The sequence below is a fragment of the Camponotus vicinus genome, unplaced genomic scaffold, assembly GCF_025532165.1.
Source record: "Camponotus vicinus isolate PSW18456_S1 unplaced genomic scaffold, iyCamVici1.0 SCAF_4, whole genome shotgun sequence".
NCBI lineage: Eukaryota > Metazoa > Arthropoda > Insecta > Hymenoptera > Formicidae > Camponotus > Camponotus vicinus.
This window is the reverse complement of record NW_028141976.1, coordinates 24,163,916-24,183,650: the sequence shown is the minus strand read 5'-3', so window position 1 is coordinate 24,183,650 and position 19,735 is coordinate 24,163,916. Positions and strand designations below refer to the sequence as shown.

Genomic DNA, 19,735 nt, shown 5'->3' with positions numbered 1-19,735 from the left:
TTCTCTTAATACTTGACTGTGATTGGTCAATTTCTTAAGTCTTACGCCTTAAGTCTCCTTAAAATCTCATTGTAGACGACGCTTTAAGCCGGTTATACAATAGCTGTCGTAAGTCGGGTGTCGTAAGAGTTAACCAATCACAGTTGATTTTAGAGAAGAATAATCGAATACGATTGGTCAACTCTTACGACACCCGACTTACGACAGCTATTGTATAACCGACTTAACAAACGTTCGCGTATACTTTACGTGAAGTATAGATCGTAAATTTAACTCCGTACGTAAAATTAAACTTCAGTCAACGCACAGAAGAAATCGTAACGTAAAGACATGTCTTACATGTCTGTGCGTTGACTGAAGTTTAATTTTACGTACGGAGTTAAATTTAGACATGTCTTTACGTTACGATTTCTTCTGTGCGTTGACTGAAGTATAATTTTACGTACGGAGTTAAATTTACGATCTATACTTAACGTAACGTAATGTGATACGGAACACCTTGTGCGGAGGCCCTTATGTGTGAATGTGTCAAGTGTGGACAGACCCAAGCAAAAGTTCGCTATTTCTTGTGATGGAAATCTGTTTGCGAATAAACTGTTATTGAACATTTCAAATCAATTCTCTTCTCAGTAGTATACATATTGCAATTTTATATATTGCAATTTTATATTATACATAAGACATTTTCAAGAGTTTAATTACTTCAATCTCCTCTTTTATGATACGATATTACGATAACTTTTGAGTCGTATTGGTCACGATACAACTACCTTAAGGATTAGCAATTTATAATGATTCTATCTAAAAAATGATCTGAATTTTCAAACGTCGAGGTCGAATTGCCACCGTGTATAAGTGTGCATAAGACTATACATTATTACAATTAATCCAGTTCGATCACTTGCGAATAATTGATGCGAATATAAGGATAAGGATTTGATAAACGGTACAGAACAACGATCATTTTATACGAAATCTTCGATATATAAGATACAAATGTTCGAGTCTTCGGAACAATATAAACAGGTAAGCATTGCTTAGCATCATTAATATTATTAGCATTGTGATTTAATTGCAGATAGTTTTAATTTATAATATACGCGAAGCATATAAGTCTCTATATATTGTATAATTGTATTTCAGATAATTGGCAATTATTTGTAAGTTTGCAATTCTTGCTGTTTTCTATTTATTCCGAACAATTTAATATTTTGAAAGCAAATCCAGAAACAATGCTTATATAAATCTAAAAATAGGATTCTTACTATGAATAGCAAATGCCGCAAAATCACAAACATGCATATGTTATTTAAGATAAATAATTGCATAAAAATCTATAAAGTATCAATGTATTTGGAACAATATATCACATATAAAGGCTATACATAAAGTAATAAATTTGTAATGCAATAGAGAGAATCTATCATTGTATCTTTGTAAGATTAATATAACAAATAACTACATATAGAAAATATTTACACAATGTCGAATTCTAAGAAAAGTCCAGACTGTAATCTAGAAGGAGCCACAGTACTCAGAGATGAAATGCAAAAAATGGTAAAGAAAAAAGAAAATTCCTCTGCACGACCAAAGTGTAAATTGGATTTGCATGGTTGCCTAAATCTCCAAGATATTCTGCTCATGTTTGATAGTCCTATAAGTCAAGAGCGAGCATGGGCATTATGCTACCTGATAGTGAAAGGCCTATCGTGCTTAACAGAGAACAAATTTTATGAAATATCAGAACTCTGGCAGATTGTGCTTCACAAAGATGGAGACATCTGTCTTGAAAGTTTGGCAGGTGACTGTTTTACTATAGATGTTACAATTAATTCAGAAATTATAAAGTATTATTATATGTACAAAGTTGAAAATAATTAACAAGACAATTTATTTTAAAGGTTCCAAACAACCTCTTGTTTCTGAAGAAAAGGCAAATATATAACTTGTACTATATATTTATACATATACATATATATATATATATATGTATATACACATATACTATATATATGTATATGTATCTTACAATATAAGTGATAATTATTTCATAAATTTATTTAAATTATATTTTTTGTTGTATAGGCCATATTCTCTTTAGGCATGGCAATTTTTAAGGCCTTGGATTTTGGCTCTAATGCAGGAGAGGAAGTAGCCTTATCGCCAGATCTAGAAGCTCTTATTACATTAATGACAAGTTGCAATCGAGGTGAATGAATCACATTTATTACTGATCTTTAATTGTATATTTAAACAGAGTTTCACAATTGAAATAATTTTTTGTTTTAAATAAGATTAAAATATTGTCTAATTATATTATTAGCATCTGAAGGTGATGTTGAAGAACGTCTACAAGAGACAGATGATGAAGGTATTGAACGAGACTCGGGTGAAACTGATGCAGAAGATTATATGATGCCAAAAGCTACTGAATCATGTACAGGTAGTTCTGTACGTACCTTGAAGACCATTCTCCAAGTGAGTGTTTATATCTTTTTCCTAGTTTTTACAATAAATAATTAAAAATAAATAAATGAATAAATGTGATCAGATTATAAAAATCTTAAATATTTAAATCAGTTTTGAGAAAACGTGATGAATAAGCAATTTTATCTTTTAATGTCTTAATTGTATATAAATTAAGTATAAAATAATATTGATTGAATGATAAAACAGAAGTTTATTTTTTATTTTAGATATGCGAACGGCATGTGCAAAGTTTGCATGAAGATTCTGATAGTTATTATCGAAATGTGATACAAATGTTTGTGGAGGAGGCTCTTAATCTTTCTCAATTTCTGGAAAAAGTGGTTGTTGACAAGCAGTCACAAGATTTGTACAGTCCAAGCATCAATGATGTTGATCGTAATTCTATCTCATTGCAGAACATTGATACATTGGATTTCAGTGATTGGGTAAGTTTTCTCAATAAATATAAGAATATATATGATGCAAGATATGTCTCTCGTCAAATAAAAAGAAAATAACCGACTTACAATAATTTATTTAAGTAACATAACTAAAATTTCTTTGTGTGTGTTGTACTTAATTGATATTTTCTTGTTTCACATTTCTCTTTTAGAAGAAAAATGTATAAGAGATATATGATATAATAAAATAATAAACATATAATGATAATTATATGTAATTTACAAACATTTATTACTAACTGCATTTGCTCTTATAGACAGACATTAGAATTTGGAGGGCTATACAAGTACGTTTATATAAATATTCAATGTGTCTAACAAAACTTATCACCATTATTTATTTTATTGTAATTACATTATCTATTTTGTCACATTATCTATTGGTATTTTTACTTTCTAACATTGACAAAATCAATATAGTATGCTTCAAACATAAACATATGCTGCATGATAACTAAGTTTACTCATATTTATGTAGAACAAATCGGATTTTATGTTAACAAAATTGATATTTTATTTATATTAAAGAGAGAATGTGTTTATATAATAGTAAAAGATAATTCATTATTAATATTAGTACCTTTATTATTATGTTATAGTAATTTGTAGATTGTTATTTTATTTACTATAGATATTTTTTACTATTTATTTTATGTTAACAATATTCACATTGCTAGTTTCTATTTACTGCAATAATTTATAAATAATAATTTTTTAAAGTGTTATATTACAAAATAATTATTATATTATTTAATGTAGAGTATTAATAGATATTTATGTTCTAAAACAATTTAAAGGAGCTAAAATCAAATAATTTGAAATAATATATTACAAGCATCTGCTTTTTTGTGAAAATTTTAGCTTACTTTATGGAACAATTATTTATTAATACGCTCTATATTTTATTATTATATACTTATGGATGATAATATTGAAGCTATTGAATATCAAATCAGGCCAGATTTTGGGTTCAAGTAATTAGCGAGTTGAGACGAGGGGTAAAATTGAAAAAAGTGGAAGCCAATTTGGGCTCCCGCGCGTCTTCGCGCGCACAAGGAAATCGTACGGATTACAAATTAACTCCTTATGAAATTTTAATGGATGACATTAGGGAGAAACGATATCATCTCAGAAAAACACCACCCACGCCTTCGAGAAAAGACGCGCACGCAATTATTTTAGAATTCATTCGAAGTCGGCCACCTCTAAAAAAGGCAAGTGAATATCTGGGATCCAAATAACTAAACACTAATGAGTTTATATTTTATATTCAGTACGAATTATGCTTGTTCAAACCCAAGATAATATGATACGCGATCTTCATAGGAATCAAGTTTAATATGTATATGTTAAGTCTTAATTCAATATGAATCAACTAGGTATTTCATTTAAATCAAAATATATTTATACAAATCATAGGAATGCATCTTATGCATTTGTAAATTATCATTATAATAAAGTATACAATTATATTCATACCAAATAATATTTATTTGTTTAGAATACATTAGAATTTTTTTTATATGCAGTTTAAAGCATAAAAGAAAAAGTTAGAAATATATTTAATTGGTATTTTAAAATATAGCAGTAATATAGCATAGTAGTAACAATAAATGAGAAAGGCTTTAGAAAATATATTTAAAAATTCTAAAAAAAGTTATCTATTATATCTTATTATACAGGCCTCAGAGAGACGGTTACGACCATTACAAAAAGAATGTACGCTGAGAGAACTACTCATGGAAAGTATAAAGAAGCCTCCAAAACCCTTAAGATCTTCAAGTTCAAGACAAAATGTTCCCAGAGTCGAAGAAACATCAGTTTGTAAGTCTACACATCTTATATAATTTATAGGCACTATCTACATATTTTAATGATGGATAATATCTAATTTATTAATCTTCTATATTATATTAGAAATACGATATACTACATGTATCTCAATTGTACATTTTTATTTCTTTTTATTCTAAATATGAAAATATGAAGTTGAGGAAATTTAGAACAAAATTTACAATAATTATTTCTATATATAAAGTTAAGTACCATCTGATTGAATACCATTCTATGGCTTAAGAATAGAATAAGAAAGAAGTAAAAAGAAGTAGGAAAAGTAAATTTTGCAATATTTCTGTTAAAATAACACACATGTGCATTTAATCATTGCGTTAAAATTGTCTCTTATTAATTTTATGCAATATAATAAAAATTGAAATTTTATACGAAATAATTTATAAAAATCGAATAAAATTCTATCTAAAAAAATTTTATTAGAAATCATAAAAAATTGTTAAAAATTATTTTATTAAAATACATTAAAAAAATACAAATAAAAAAATTTTTTAATTATTAATTATTAACCATTTTTTTAGTTATTAATTATATGTAATATATAATAAATATATATATATATATATATATATATATATATATATATATATATATATATATACAGGGTGACCCATTTTAACTTAGGCAGCCAAATAACTCGAAAAATAAGCAAGATAGAGAAAAATGTTTTAGACAAAAGTTGTATGGTTTCGAGGGGGCCATAAGATGGTATCATTGGTTTGACCTTGAAGAATCATTTGAAGGTCACGTGAAGGTCACTTCAATTTTTTTAAATGGAACATCCTATATATTTTTGTACATTCTTGTAGCTCATCTCGAGAGCTTTCCAAAACACTATAATTAAGTACATTTTCGTTAAGTACTTTTTGAGTTATGAGGCTTGAAATAATTTCTTAATTTTACATAAACCGTAAAATATCTTGTAAAATATTCATTTTTCGATTACCTTACCTTAATAGTTTTATGTACAAAATAATGAGAGGAATCAATTGGTGTAAAGAAAACACATAGTTGTTTCGAAGAAAAAATATGTAATTTGCAATTAACAATTCCATATTTTTTCTTAAAAACAACTATGTGTTTTCTTTACACCAATTGATTCCTCTCATTATTTTGTACATAAAAGTATTAAGGTAAGATAATCGAAAAATGAATATTTTACAAGATATTTTACGGTTTATGTAAAATTAAGAAATTATTTCAAGCATCATAACTCAAAAAGTACTTAACGGAAAGGTACTTAATTATAGTGTTTTGGAAAGCTCTCGAAATAAGCTACAAGAATGTACAAAAATATATAGGGTATTCCATTTAAAAAAATTGAAGTGACCTTCACGTGACCTTCAAATGACTCTTCAAGGTCAAACCAATGATACCATCTTATGGCCCCCTCGAAACCATACAACTTTTGTCTAAAACATTTTTCTCTATCTTGCTTATTTTTCGAGTTATTTGGCTGCCTAAGTTAAAATGGGTCACCCTGTATATAAAATATAAATTAGACTATATAAAAACTTTGTTTTAACGCGCTTTATAGTCAGATCGCGAGAATTCGAAATCGAATCGCACCCTATAACGTAGATGAATCATGATTTGGGGCGCTACGGGCGCAGAGCAGAGAGAGAGAGAGAGAGAGAGAAAGCAAGAGGGTATGGATGGGAGGGAAGGAGAGGAAAAAGGTATCTGGACACGATGTAGACACGATCAATAACTGAAAGCGTGCAAAGGTGAACTGACGTTGCCCGAAACGTCAGCGTAGCACGCCAGTCCAGTCGGATGTCAACCCTTCCTCGTGAATGTCCTGAAATAGGATTCTATATTGTTCCATCGATGCGACTAAAGGATGGACTAATCCTTACTTCGAAAATATTCAAAAATCGGTGGAATAATGAGTCGATCCATATCTTCAACATCTGCGAATCTCTCTTTGTGAATAATCTCACGAAGGACTTACGAGTTTGAGATAATTTACTGTGATTTAAAAAGTGTTGTAAAGAACGTGAACATTTATTTGTCTTGTTATTTATTTTATAAAATATATATGTAGTGATTATAAAGTTCAAAGGTAAAGATCCATATATACATATATAGATATAAGATATAAAATTCTGTCACATATACATGTTGCAGACTTTTCATAAAATTAATCTTTTCATAAAAAGATTAAGTTAAAATTTTATGGCATGTTTCATAAAAAATATACTGAATGTACTAATAAAAAATTTATGACAGACATACAATTGGTGTAAAAAAAAATATGTGGTCCTGTATTAACATATTGCTTACAAAAATTTATCAAAAAAGATATCTTATTTATTAATTTAAAGCAGAATTTATAAAATCATCAAATCTCAATTATAGTTTCTATTGAATAAATAATAAAATTAAAAAATTATATATAACTTATATAATTAATGCTTGTGCCTTTAAATTTTTAAGTTACATATTGAAAAATCTGGAAAAAATTTGGCTATTCAATAAAAACTATAATGAATAAAAATTTAAAATATTAAAAGATCAACCAATTCTAACATTTATGCATATATAATATTCATGATTCTTACAAAAATTTAAGATTTTATTACAGTATTTTTAATACTTTAATTTTCTTTAAATTTTTATGGAACTTGTCTATTAAAGGCTATTAATTTTTTATTACTTTTTTCTTTTTTCAAATTATTTGTAGTAAGTCAAAAATCCCGGCGATTTGTAAGCACTCTATACATAATTTATTATAAAAAATTCAAAATTTTATTAATAATATAATAATATAAAAATTTAAAATTTGATTTTTTGAGATTTAACATTTTGATTTTATGTAATAATATATAATAATTTGAATTTATAGATCTATGAGAAAAAAATCTATGGAATAAAAAAATTGGCTCTTTGAAGAATATATGAATCAAATATATCTTTTCGAATATATCTGCAGAAATTTTATAAGCAAAGATGTGTGGAATTTTGCACGAGTATCTCCGATTTTCTTTTCTAATCTTTCCTCTTTTTCAAGAACTCGGATACATTCTTCAAAATGATGACAATGATGACGTATACACTCGCAATCCCTTCGAAAATTTCGAATTTTGATACTTATTTAAATATATCACAAGCTGCTACGTGTTTCTTTTATTTATTGTAACATCGTCAAGTCAGAATCAAGAGTTGCTGCTGCTTTCGTTTTGTTACAAGTAATAATTTTCTTCAAAAGAGAAAAAAAATAAAAAAATAAGTACGAATATAAAGTAAAAGACTGAAAACTGAGAAAAATAAGATAATTGACGAGAAAACAGGACAACGCGCGCGCGCAAATAATTTTGAAACTGAATTAATAAATAGCACAAGTTGACCTTTTGATATTCAATAAATTGTTAGCTTAGAGCACTTGTCTATTGCAAATATTAAAAATATTTAAATATTATGTAACAAAAATTAGTTAAAATGTTGTGTGTGTTTATTATATACAGGATACCTTTCTCATAAATATTAAATGAAATTTTGATGATAGATTTTTTTGAAGAAAAAAATGTTGATTTTTTTTGACAAAATCTTTTTCGACAATAAATAATAGGATCTCTCCGCACAATCTTTGCAATTTTTCTATATGAATTAAATTTTCGTTATAAATAAAAAGATTAGTCTCCATATCTTAAACATTGAAATTGGAGTACAAAAACTGATGTTGCCTTGCTCTCACGATTTCAACTTTTTCAGGCGGCAAGTCTCGCATGATAGTCCTTGGAGAGGTGCCGCCGTCGCAACCAGAGCAGGAGCAGGAGTCTGCGCAAGATGTTGCGGCTCAGTGGTTGCAATCGGAGGATCAGAGGACGGCGACATCGGCAGCCGGCGGCATCCTGGCGGCAACGAGTCGCAAAAGACAGGATGTGCCGCCGGTGCCGCAGCCGCGGCAAAGGATCGCCAAAGAAAGACCCGACGTCAGGGTTTTGCCTTCCAATAGGAATCGTAAGTCGCGTAGAAGGCGCATAACGGTCGCAGGTAATCATCTCATTCATCATCGTCATACAGTGTGAGTGTGAAAAGTATTTAAAAAAATTAAAAAGGTATAAAATCTTCGAATATCAAAACAAAGCACAATGTACTATGAAACAATAATTAGAATTATGATAATTATAAAGAAAGATATTTTTTGTTATAAAAAAATTTGCAAGAGGTATTTTCAATATAATAAATTTAGATATTTTCAAATGTAATAAACGTTTAAAAAAAAAATTGTAGTAGAATTTATCTTTCTTATACACTTGCAAATAATTTAAAGTTGTAATATTAATAGTTAATGCAGTATACGTAATATTATGAATGATAATTTATATAGAAAAAGAAAAATAAATAAAAATTAAAAATTTTCATAAGATTCAAACATTAGAGTATCTTTGCTAAGAAAAAAATTATTTATCTTTAAAAAGTTTCATGCATTCATCAAAAAATCTGTCTTTTCATTTCTAAGTCATGTATCAATCATTGCATAATAAATACATAAATCATAATATTATTGCGATTTTAAAGTTTGCGCCATTAGTACAAAGATCTAGATATAAATTATCAAGATATAAATGTATGAATTAATTTCAATTTTTTAGGTATAACGCAAAACGGGGAAAATATCAAGGAATATGAATCATCTGCAGTACCAAAACCACCTGGAAGAAATCTGGATGCTGTTAGACGGCCCAAGAAACTGATACCTGTCGACTTCGATTTAAAGGTCTATTTTCATATTTCTTAGATCACGATAGTAAATTCCAAATACAATAAATTTCCGTATAGCGTGATACCTCCACAATACGATAAAAAATTGCATGTATAAATCTCACTCTCATATAAATTTTTAAAATCACCCTAAATACATTTCAATTTTTTTTTTTTTTTTTTTTAAATAAACATATACAGGGTGTTCGATTCGTGAGGGACCAAACGAAAAGTGATGATAGATTGGGTCAAACTAAGAAGAAAAGTCCTCTACCATTTTGCAAAATTCGCAATAATTATTAAGTAATAAGCAAAAATGTCCCGGCGCATGAGAAGCGGTAAACCGCTTGTAGTGTGTGATTATTAAGTGATCAAACGAAAAGTGGTGATAGATTGGGTCAAACTAAAAAGAAAAGTTCTCCACCATATTGCATGTCTCAGAGTATAAAAAGCGGTAGACAGATCACTTCTCATGCGCTGAGACATTTTTGCCTATAACTTAATAATTATTGCGAATTTTGCAATATGGCAGAGAACTTTTCTTTTCAGTTTGACCCAATCTATCACCACTTTTCGTTTGATCACTTAATAATCACACACTACAAGCGGTTTACCGCTTCTCATGCGCCGGGACATTTTTGCCTATAACTTAATAATTATTGCGAATTTTGCAAAATGGTAGAGGACTTTTCTTCTTAGTTTGACCCAATCTATCATCACTTTTCGTTTGGTCCCTCACGAATCGGACACCCTGTATATATATGTATATACATATATACATATATGTTTATATATATACAGGGTGTTTCTAAAACTATGTCGGAGATTTTAAGGGCGTATTCTAGGGGTCAAAATAAGAAAAAAAAGTTCATATAAACATGGGTCCAAAAATGCTTTTCCTCCGAGTTATAGCCCCCTAAAGTTGACGGAAAAAATCGAAAAATGTATTGTAACTCTCGGAGATTTTTTCATAGAACATTAAAGTTTTGCACAGCGTAATAATTAATAATGAGCTTTATTTTTATATGGTTTTGACAATACATTTTTCGATTTTTTCCCTCAACTTTAGGGGGCTATAACTCGGAGGAAAAGCATTTTTGGACCCATGTTTATATGAACTTTTTTTCTTATTTTAACCCCTAGAATACGCCCTTAAAATCTCCGACATAGTTTTAGAAACACCCTGTATATATATATATATATATATATATATATATATATATATATATATATATATATATATACAGGGTGTTTCTAAAACTATGTCGGAGATTTATATATATATATATATATATATATAAATTACATATATTTCATGTGTATTGCACAACACATAACATATTTCTCATTATAACACGAAAAGTCTACTGTATATAAATATTATTATATAATTTATTCTAATTTGAAATTCGAGTAATGGCAGTGACAGATTATTCATTAGAGGCTGTAGTAAAATTCTGACTGGAGATCAATATGCTAGTATAGACATTCATTCATTATTACAATATCTATGAATGATTAATAAAAATAATCTCATTATTAAAGTTCAAATTATCGTGAATCAAACAACAGCTAATATTAATTATATATTTCTTGCATTCATTTTTGTATATCTCATATAATTTTATTGTATTTATTTTCATATTGAGTCACATTTTATAAGTTCAAAGAATATAAATACCTAAAGAATATAAATAACTAAACAATTGCTATCTTCCATACAGTTGGATGCAGAGGATGATGACGATGATGATGACGATGATTACAACGAAGAGGAATTTGAAACGCGATTTGAGGAAGAAGACGAAGCTTCTAATTATTGGCAACTAAAGGATTACAGCTTTGAAACTCGCGAAGGTATGCGAAATGGACATAAGGATTATCACCAGCAGAGGGATGACGACGAAGTAGGATCCGCAAATCCCTGGCGGAAAACCGGCGGACTTCGTTTAACCAGAAACGAGTATCATCGATTTTGCGATGCTCAACTAGAATGTAATTATTATAAATAATGTTCGAACTTTTTTTTCCCATTATTTGTTTATTGTTTTATAATCTTTCTTCTTTTCTCCTTGTTATTTCTTTTATTTCTTTCATCTTAATATATTTTTTATCTAATATTTATAAAAATTGCTTTGTAATATATGAGATCCACTTTAAGGATGAATTCTTCCATTACAATTTTTAAATGAATTTTTTTTAGTAAAAATTTTAATGCACATCGTTTTCAATAACTCTTTTTAGTTTTTAATTAAATCTATAATCTTTCTGTTATATTCTTTCCTTTTCACAATTATCAGTGATTTAACTGTCAGTATATTCTAGTGTTTTGAAATAATCATGGTAAATGATAAGGATTAGATAGAGTTTATCTAATCTTTTTTTAAAAAAGATTTATTCATAAAGTTATTCATAAAGTTCGCCAATAAAATGTTAGAGTTAAGAGATTTATTTTTATAAGTTTTTAACTTTTCCAGAAAAATAAATCTCTATGCTCTTGTATCAGAATAGAAAAAAATTAGTTTGTTCTCTTTTATTAATGATAAAAGATTTAATGAACTTGTAATAATGTAATATAATAATATTTTTCATTGTAGACCAAGTTTGAATTGCTTCGAGAATGATCGAAAATTAAAAGCAATAAAAATATGAAATAAAAATTATATATTATTTTGTTTTAGAATTTCAGCTTGAAATATATTGAAAAATAATAGTGTGTAAAAATTTCTTTTTAACAAATCTATCAATTAAGTCGATATCTTAATTTATGTCAAACAATTTTAACGATAAAAATAGTGTTTTCTTTATATAGCTCGAATTCTAACTCAGGTTCAAATATATTTTCAGTTGAACAAGAATTAAAAAATAAATTTATAATGATTCTCGGAATAATTCAAAAGTAAAATTGATTAGAATTTCCCTTATTTTATTCTTTCTACATCTAATTTCCGTTTAATTTTTAGCTTACGATTTAGCAACGCAGTGTCCTTCCCGGAGAGCATCCGCAAAGAGACACGCTGCAAAGTGTGCTATACCATTAATGTCACTTACGGGGACGACATCCCTGCCACAATCAAGACCGCAGAGTCGACAACACGCTGGCCTCACAGATTCTACACTGAGCCAAGGTCCAAGTCCTAATATTAGTCTGAATCCCAGCCCGAATCACAGTCCACAACCACGTGCGCCCAGGCAACCACGACGAGCATACACGATTGCACACGAGGATAAGGATGACAGAGCTCATGGCGATGAGTGGGAGGACGATACTGATAAGGTAAAGAATGCGCGCATATATATATATATATATATACATATATATATATATATATATATGTATGTATGTATGTATGTATGTATATATATGTATATGTATATATAATTTCGGATACAATCACGGATAACACTTTGACTTGAATATACAGAGTGATTCTGAACAAACGTTTGTCTTTAAAATATCAAATTCTTGAATGAATTCTAAGACGATTTTTCCTCTTGCAAAATTTTGCCCGGAGCTTAGTTTTTATACTATAAAGGAAAATAGTTAACTACTTACGGAACGAGTACAAGAGGTAGGCAGGGACGGCGCGATATAGGCGATTACGTGGGGCATTCGCTGCGATCAGCTGATTGCTATACGCGATGACTGTAACAATCAGTGTGTGTGTGTGTGTGTGTGTGTGTGGTGTGTGTGTGTGTGAGCGCGCGCGCGCGTACACATTCTCACATATCGCCTTTATCGCGCCGTCCCTGCCTACCTCTTGTACTCGTTCCGTAAGTAGTTAACTATTTTCCTTTATAGTTTAAAAACTAAGCTCCGGGCAAAATTTTGCAAGAGGAAAAATCGTCTTAGAATTCATTCAAGAATTTGATATTTTAAAGACAAACGTTTGTTCAGAATCACCCTGTATATGTAGCATATACTTCTCACAACAGATTTTCCTGGATGCAAAGTAAAAGATAAACATATTTTAATATAGAAAAGATGATGAATTTCTTAGTTAACTTATAATTAATAGATAAACATTGCAAGTTGAGAATTAAATTTTAAGAATTTAAATATCTATATTATATGACAAATAAAAAGTACATTTTAAGGGTCATTTATATTTCACAGAAGGGAATACTAGGGGATATGTTGCTGGACGAAAGACTGTCGTTAACATTGGATGAAATCGTGCACATTCGTAGCGTGCTCACGAAGGCGGAATTAGAATCCCTTCCCGTGGAAGGACGTGTTAAAGAGGATGTGGAGAAAAGACGCGTTTGTTTTCTCTGCCTGAAAACACGTTTCGGGCTCTTAGGTCCTTGGGGACAACGCTGTCGTTTGTGCAAGAGAACTGTTTGCGTGAAATGTTATTCGAAAGTCAGTATCCAATTGCATATATATATTTTTAATATAATTTTTTAATTAAAATAATAAATTTTATTTTATTTTATTTTGGCTATATGAAATGTTCGAAAATTAATAGAAGAGTGTATATGAATTGTTCAAAAATTAATAGAAGAATGTAGACATGCAGCATTTTTGATATAGCATTATTTTATTTGGTCAGTTATATATTAATTAATACATATAAATTTAAAACATATAAATTTTAGCTATTAAGCACTTTTTTCGTTTCAATCTCTTTCAATCTAATGACGACAATATTTATGTTTTTAGATGCGAATTCCGACAGAGCAGTTTGCCCGAGTGCCGGTCGTACTGCTTTCTCCCGGATTATTACTCTCGCCAACGGAAACAGAAACCAGTAGCGGCAAGAATACTTGGTTAAGAAATGCGGGGGCGGTCGGCTCGGCACCGGCTTCTCCCGCGTCTAGGCGAAAGGATTCCGCATTACGTAGCGGCACACCCACTTCGACGCCGACGATGACACCGGTCTCCGCACTGACGCCAATGTCAACGCCCTCTCATGCACGTCGAGAGATAGAAAATCAGGGATCGGAGAAGAGGTCAGTGCGCGATATATTTATACAATAATTGAATAAAACATTCAAACTATTCCGAAATTTGATTTAACGAAACATAATACATTCACAATATATTATATATGATTTATCATTAGGACAATTATTTTTATATCTTCTAGAGAATCCAATAATTTATAAAATCACAAATTAAAAGATTTAAAAACGCATTTGAAATTTTTTTAGATGTGTGATTGTGTAATAATTAGAAATATATTCTAAGTAAAAAGCATTATATTGTTTGTTCTCTATTGAATAAATATTTTGGTATCAAATTTAATATTAATTTTTCAGTTAAATTAATTATATTTTACATGTTCATATTTTATTTGAATAGTTTTTATGGTTTATGCACAGATGTTATAAGGGCGGTGGCAGCCCCGCCGCTCTCTCGACCACGAAGACATTCTCCGGCTCGAGCGGGCCGACCGCTGAGCAGCGTCTGGCGGCGGAACGGTTACGTGGTGTCGCCGTAGTTGTCTGCCACGATTGTCGTATCATGGTCATCCAGATAATCAAGAGTTCGAGAACAACACGTGCGACAATACGCAACAATGTCATTTCTCGTCTCACTCTGAATCTGTCCCCGGCCTACGTTTAATCCTCTTCACTTCTTAATACCATTTCCATCACTGACTGCTATTTCTTACTATTGTTTTCTCCGTATTTAACGGAAATTAGTATTATACTGTATACGTATTGGTAGCGAGTTGGTAACAATTGTTATCACGACTCGAAAGAAAGAAAATATGTGTCTATATGTGCAGATGCAAATAGGACAGTCATTCTCTTGTAATGCGTGTTGCAGGACTACATTGGTTTTCGTATTGTAAGATAATGATAATGAAGAATTATCCGTATAGGAAATAGGCATGTCTAAAATTTGTTTGGTACAGATTTATTTAAACTTTGTGTGTTGATTTGTTTGTCCTGGATATAAGTTTTATTGATTACTACATAATGAATCGAAAAAAGTCAATCAATATTACAATAGTTTCTTTATGATATCAATATTATTTGAAATGCAATAGAGATGTATGTGTATTAATCATTCAGCCTAACTAAATCATTTCAGCCTAAATGCATTACTAGAGTCTAACTAATGTTTATATGATTTGTCTTAAAATAAAAATTTTATTTTACATAAAATGATTTACATCAAAGTAAAAATTTATACATTTCGTTATTTCTTCATTTTTGAAACTTAAATTATTTTCTTATTCTTTCTAAATTGTATATAAAATTTTAGTATTTTCATGATTTTTCTAGCAATTAAATATTCCACTTTAAGATTTCTTTACAGTTTTCACATATGAAAATATTTCTTTATTATATTTTCATAACATGCAAAATTTAGAAATATACAAAATTAAAATCTTCAAAAGTTATAAATTCAAAGATTTAAAAATCTGTGAATCTACACAATACACATAAATAGTTATCTTTTTGATGCGGTAAAAAAAATATTTTATAAATAAAATATTATATTGCTTATTCCCTATTGTAAACAAATATTTCAACACACAAGGTAAATTAATCTCCTGATTATACTGTATCTTACATGTCTATATTTTACTTTAATAACCGATTTATTGTCTATATGTTATTTATTTGGTATTAAAATAATATATTGCAACGCATTATTAAATTTATTTGCTGCAAAAAAATACTAATTAAGACCACGTATATACGTAACAAATTTATATTCTGTTATACTATATTATTATTTAATTATTATGTTATTTTTTGTGTTATTATTTATATATTATGTATATTAATTTATTAAGATAAAACTTCCAACAAAATTAAAGCATCTAAACAGCTAGAAACCTAAGAATTAGATTTAAAAAATTTTGACAACGGAAAGATCGAATAAAACAGTTAAAGATCCGAATGTCGAAAATTCTAAGGATATGCAAAAATTTAAAATTTAAGTGTTAAGAATATAAGCTCAAAGTAAGAATCTCAAGATATAAAGATTCAAGGATTTAATCGATGATCTATAAGACTCAAAGAATGTAAAGAACTATAAATTTGAGGTATCAATGAAAGTAAAAATTCATTGATCAAAATATTTGAGCAGTGTAAATATTTAATGATTAAAAGAATCTCCCCCTTAAGAAATTTCTTTGTAAAACATTAACTTTTTACAAAAGTCTATCTTTTTTATTTCATGTATCTTTGGTTTCAACAATTATTGACGATGCAAATTTAAATTGTACGTATCATAAATACTTATGATTATATATTCTATAGAATAAATATAAATCCTTGGATCTCTAGCTCCTTGCTTTTACATATCCTTAGATTCTGAGATACACGCTTAATTTCATAAATTCTTTATATATATATATATATATATATATATATATATATATATATATATATACACAAATCCTTTATATAATATAAATTATTCAAGAATCTATGATATTATACCTCAATATCCTAGAATCTTGAATGCAAAAACATTTGGCTGCTTATATAAATACTTGCATTTCATTAATCATTGATTTTTTTGCAATTTTTTTAAAATAAAAGATCTCATTCTTAGAAGTAGATTCTCAACATACTTTTTGTATTGCGATGTATTTAGATCTCTAGATTTACATTCACGAGATTTCCAAAATCCTTATCTTTTTCATTATTTACGCCAAACATTGCAGATTTCTAAATAAAAATAATAAAATATTACTTTAGCTTTTATTAAAATATATAAAATTAAATGAAGAAAATTAAAATAGGCAATATTATCGTTGGCCGTTTTAAAAATTGGGGGCAGAACTAAACAGAGGCGAAGCCTTAGAAGAATAAAAATAATCGAAAAATCATATATAGAATGCATTCTTCTTATAAGGTATTACTGTTGATCTTCCACGTTATATAATAATAACACTCAAATGTATTAAAAAATCAACTATATTCCTCACTAAGAAGTATACAAGATATTCCAAAAAAGATATTTCACAATAGCTTTATCTGTAAAAGAATGCTCATTTCAAAGATAAATGAATAATAAGCTTTAATTGAGATATTATGAGCTTAATTGTAAACTTTAATTTATTATCATTCTTGAGGATATTATTATACAAATCTATTTTTCTTAATTTAAATAATACAATAAATACCTATAATAGTTTTTAAAGATAAAAATTCGTAGTATTGCGATGCATTTAGCAACATATCCTCGTGTGTCTCTCATATATAAATAAATATTAAAAAAATTTCTCACACCGGGCTATTCAACGCTAAATGAATACTATACACAAATATGGACCAATGCTTTTCAATTAATATGGAAAGATAAAATAATGTATATGACACACACTATTTTACTCTTTCTTTTTTTAGAATATCTTGTATCCAGAATATCTTGTAACCAGTAATGTTCAGAAAAAAAGTAGAATAAAAACAAATATCGTAGAAGGAGAAAGTGAGAAAAAGCAAAAGAGAATTATACAATTTATCATAAGTCTTCGTATCAAAGTGGATAAATAAATAAATTTAATAGAAAGTTTAAGAAGCAGAAAAATGAAGATAAATATCTAAATAAAATTAATTCATAATACATTTGAAAATGAGGGTCTAGGAATAATATAAATTGATCACACTCTTGATATATCTGTGTTATTAATTAAATAAGATTAATATTTTGTTGATTAAATATTATAATTAATTATTTTTATTGTTACTTAATTGGTTGAATAAAATAAATTGCGATTAGTTCTAGGATAGATTAATTTATTGCATATTACTCGCGCAAATGAACGTGTAGAAATATGTATAGGAAAATTATGTTAATTACGAATTAATAATTAAGTTAATTGTATATATTGTACATGACTCCTTTTACATTGTAAAGTATCTCTCACAACGATATTATTTATTCCGAATATTTTCTGTAAGTGCAAACAAAAAGCTATGACACACAGTCGAAATCATTATTGAAAGAATGTACATAAATAAGAAAAAATTGATTGGATTATGATGATTCTGACCGTGATCTTAATCATGATCCCTGTAATGTGGTGCAGAGTACAAAGAAACGAAATAACGAATTATGAAGTTACATTGCAAGTAACTCCGAGAAATGTTTCAATGTTGAAGCCGATAAATAATATATATACACGTATAATTATATAATCGAATTGTTGCAAAAGAGTTGCTTGCGAGAATCTTATAAAATTTGTAGGACAATTATATGGTACTGCGAATGTAAAAATCCGACAATCGAAGGATTCAAAGAGTTTAGGGGAAAAAGGGAAAGAAAGAAGGAAAGTCTCTAATGACGCGAGAATGAAAATTATCTTAAATCTAAAAGTTCAGGATCCAGAAAGTAAAAAAAAAAAGGATCTCTAGGAAGCGCGCTGAAAACATTTTCGCTGGACTGAAAAAGTAGAAATCTTATTTACGCAGATCTTTTCTCTTTAAATCCTTCTCCCTCTTCAAATGAGCCTCATATTCAATATTTCTATTAAGAAATGTTAATACTTGGCTGAGCTTCGATATTAAAGGATTCGTATAGAATTACAGAGCTATTACAGGCTATTACACGAGCTCTTGAGAGCTAGAATATTGCTTTTGCGTATATATTTTATTTTGAAATCTCTTTTGGAGAAAATATTTTATTCAGATTCTTGGATTTAAAAGAAATATTTTTTTCCAAAAATCTTTAAATAACTATTTTCCGAAGGAAGAGAAAAATCTTGAAGGATTCAAAGATTTCATGATTAGATTTATAGCATAGATTTATAGCATAAGATGTAACAGAACTTTTGTAACAACGTAATACGTTGCAAGCTACAGTATTTTCGTTTAGCGTTTAGAAAATATTTAATTAGGCAAATTAGGATCTGTCTCACTAGACAAAATGTATCTTGCTTCGTTTTGTCGTTATCTGCAGAAACTTGATGTAAATTTGCGATTTTAGCCGGCTATAAGTAATAAAACGACGAAAATGAAGAAAACAAAAAAAACAAAAAAAATATCTTCGAAAAATGTGTGTTAATATTCTCTTATGCATTCTTTTATTTGTCATTTTCTATTTAGTTTCATATATCTTATATTAATTTGAAATTTTTAATAAATAAAGAGACTTAGCCCTTTTTTTTGTAAGATGTTTGTCTAAATGTTCGTCATCTAATATTCCACATAAAAAGAGAAACTTTAATTTTCTTTCTCGTCACAAATTGTGTACTTAAAAAATAAATTCTTCAATTTGCTATTGTGTGTCATAGCAACTCAAATGACTTTTAATTCAAACATCATTAATAGAC

At 28.5% G+C, this 19,735-nt stretch overlaps 1 protein-coding gene across 3 annotated transcripts; it reads left to right on the top strand.

Moving 5' to 3' along the window:
- Positions 1-433: 433 nt before the first annotated feature.
- Positions 434-19,564, top strand: Spir (spire type actin nucleation factor). 3 transcript variants are annotated; one of them, XM_083096484.1, is made up of 16 exons: positions 434-1,026; positions 1,144-1,801; positions 1,902-1,933; positions 2,086-2,209; positions 2,324-2,478; positions 2,697-2,915; positions 3,188-3,217; positions 3,887-4,144; positions 4,613-4,754; positions 8,496-8,777; positions 9,380-9,504; positions 11,213-11,483; positions 12,452-12,765; positions 13,606-13,854; positions 14,155-14,444; positions 14,817-19,564. In XM_083096484.1, exons 2-16 carry the CDS (start codon positions 1,483-1,485, stop codon positions 15,058-15,060), a joined length of 3,054 nt encoding a protein of 1,017 aa, XP_082952610.1. In that variant the 5' UTR covers positions 434-1,026; positions 1,144-1,482; the 3' UTR covers positions 15,061-19,564. The 3 variants fall into 3 exon arrangements, with proteins under 3 accessions (XP_082952610.1, XP_082952612.1, XP_082952611.1); XM_083096486.1 differs by having other exon boundaries at positions 435-1,026; positions 8,496-8,744; XM_083096485.1 differs by lacking the exon at positions 3,188-3,217 and having other exon boundaries at positions 435-1,026.
- The last annotated feature ends 171 nt before the right edge of the window (positions 19,565-19,735 follow it).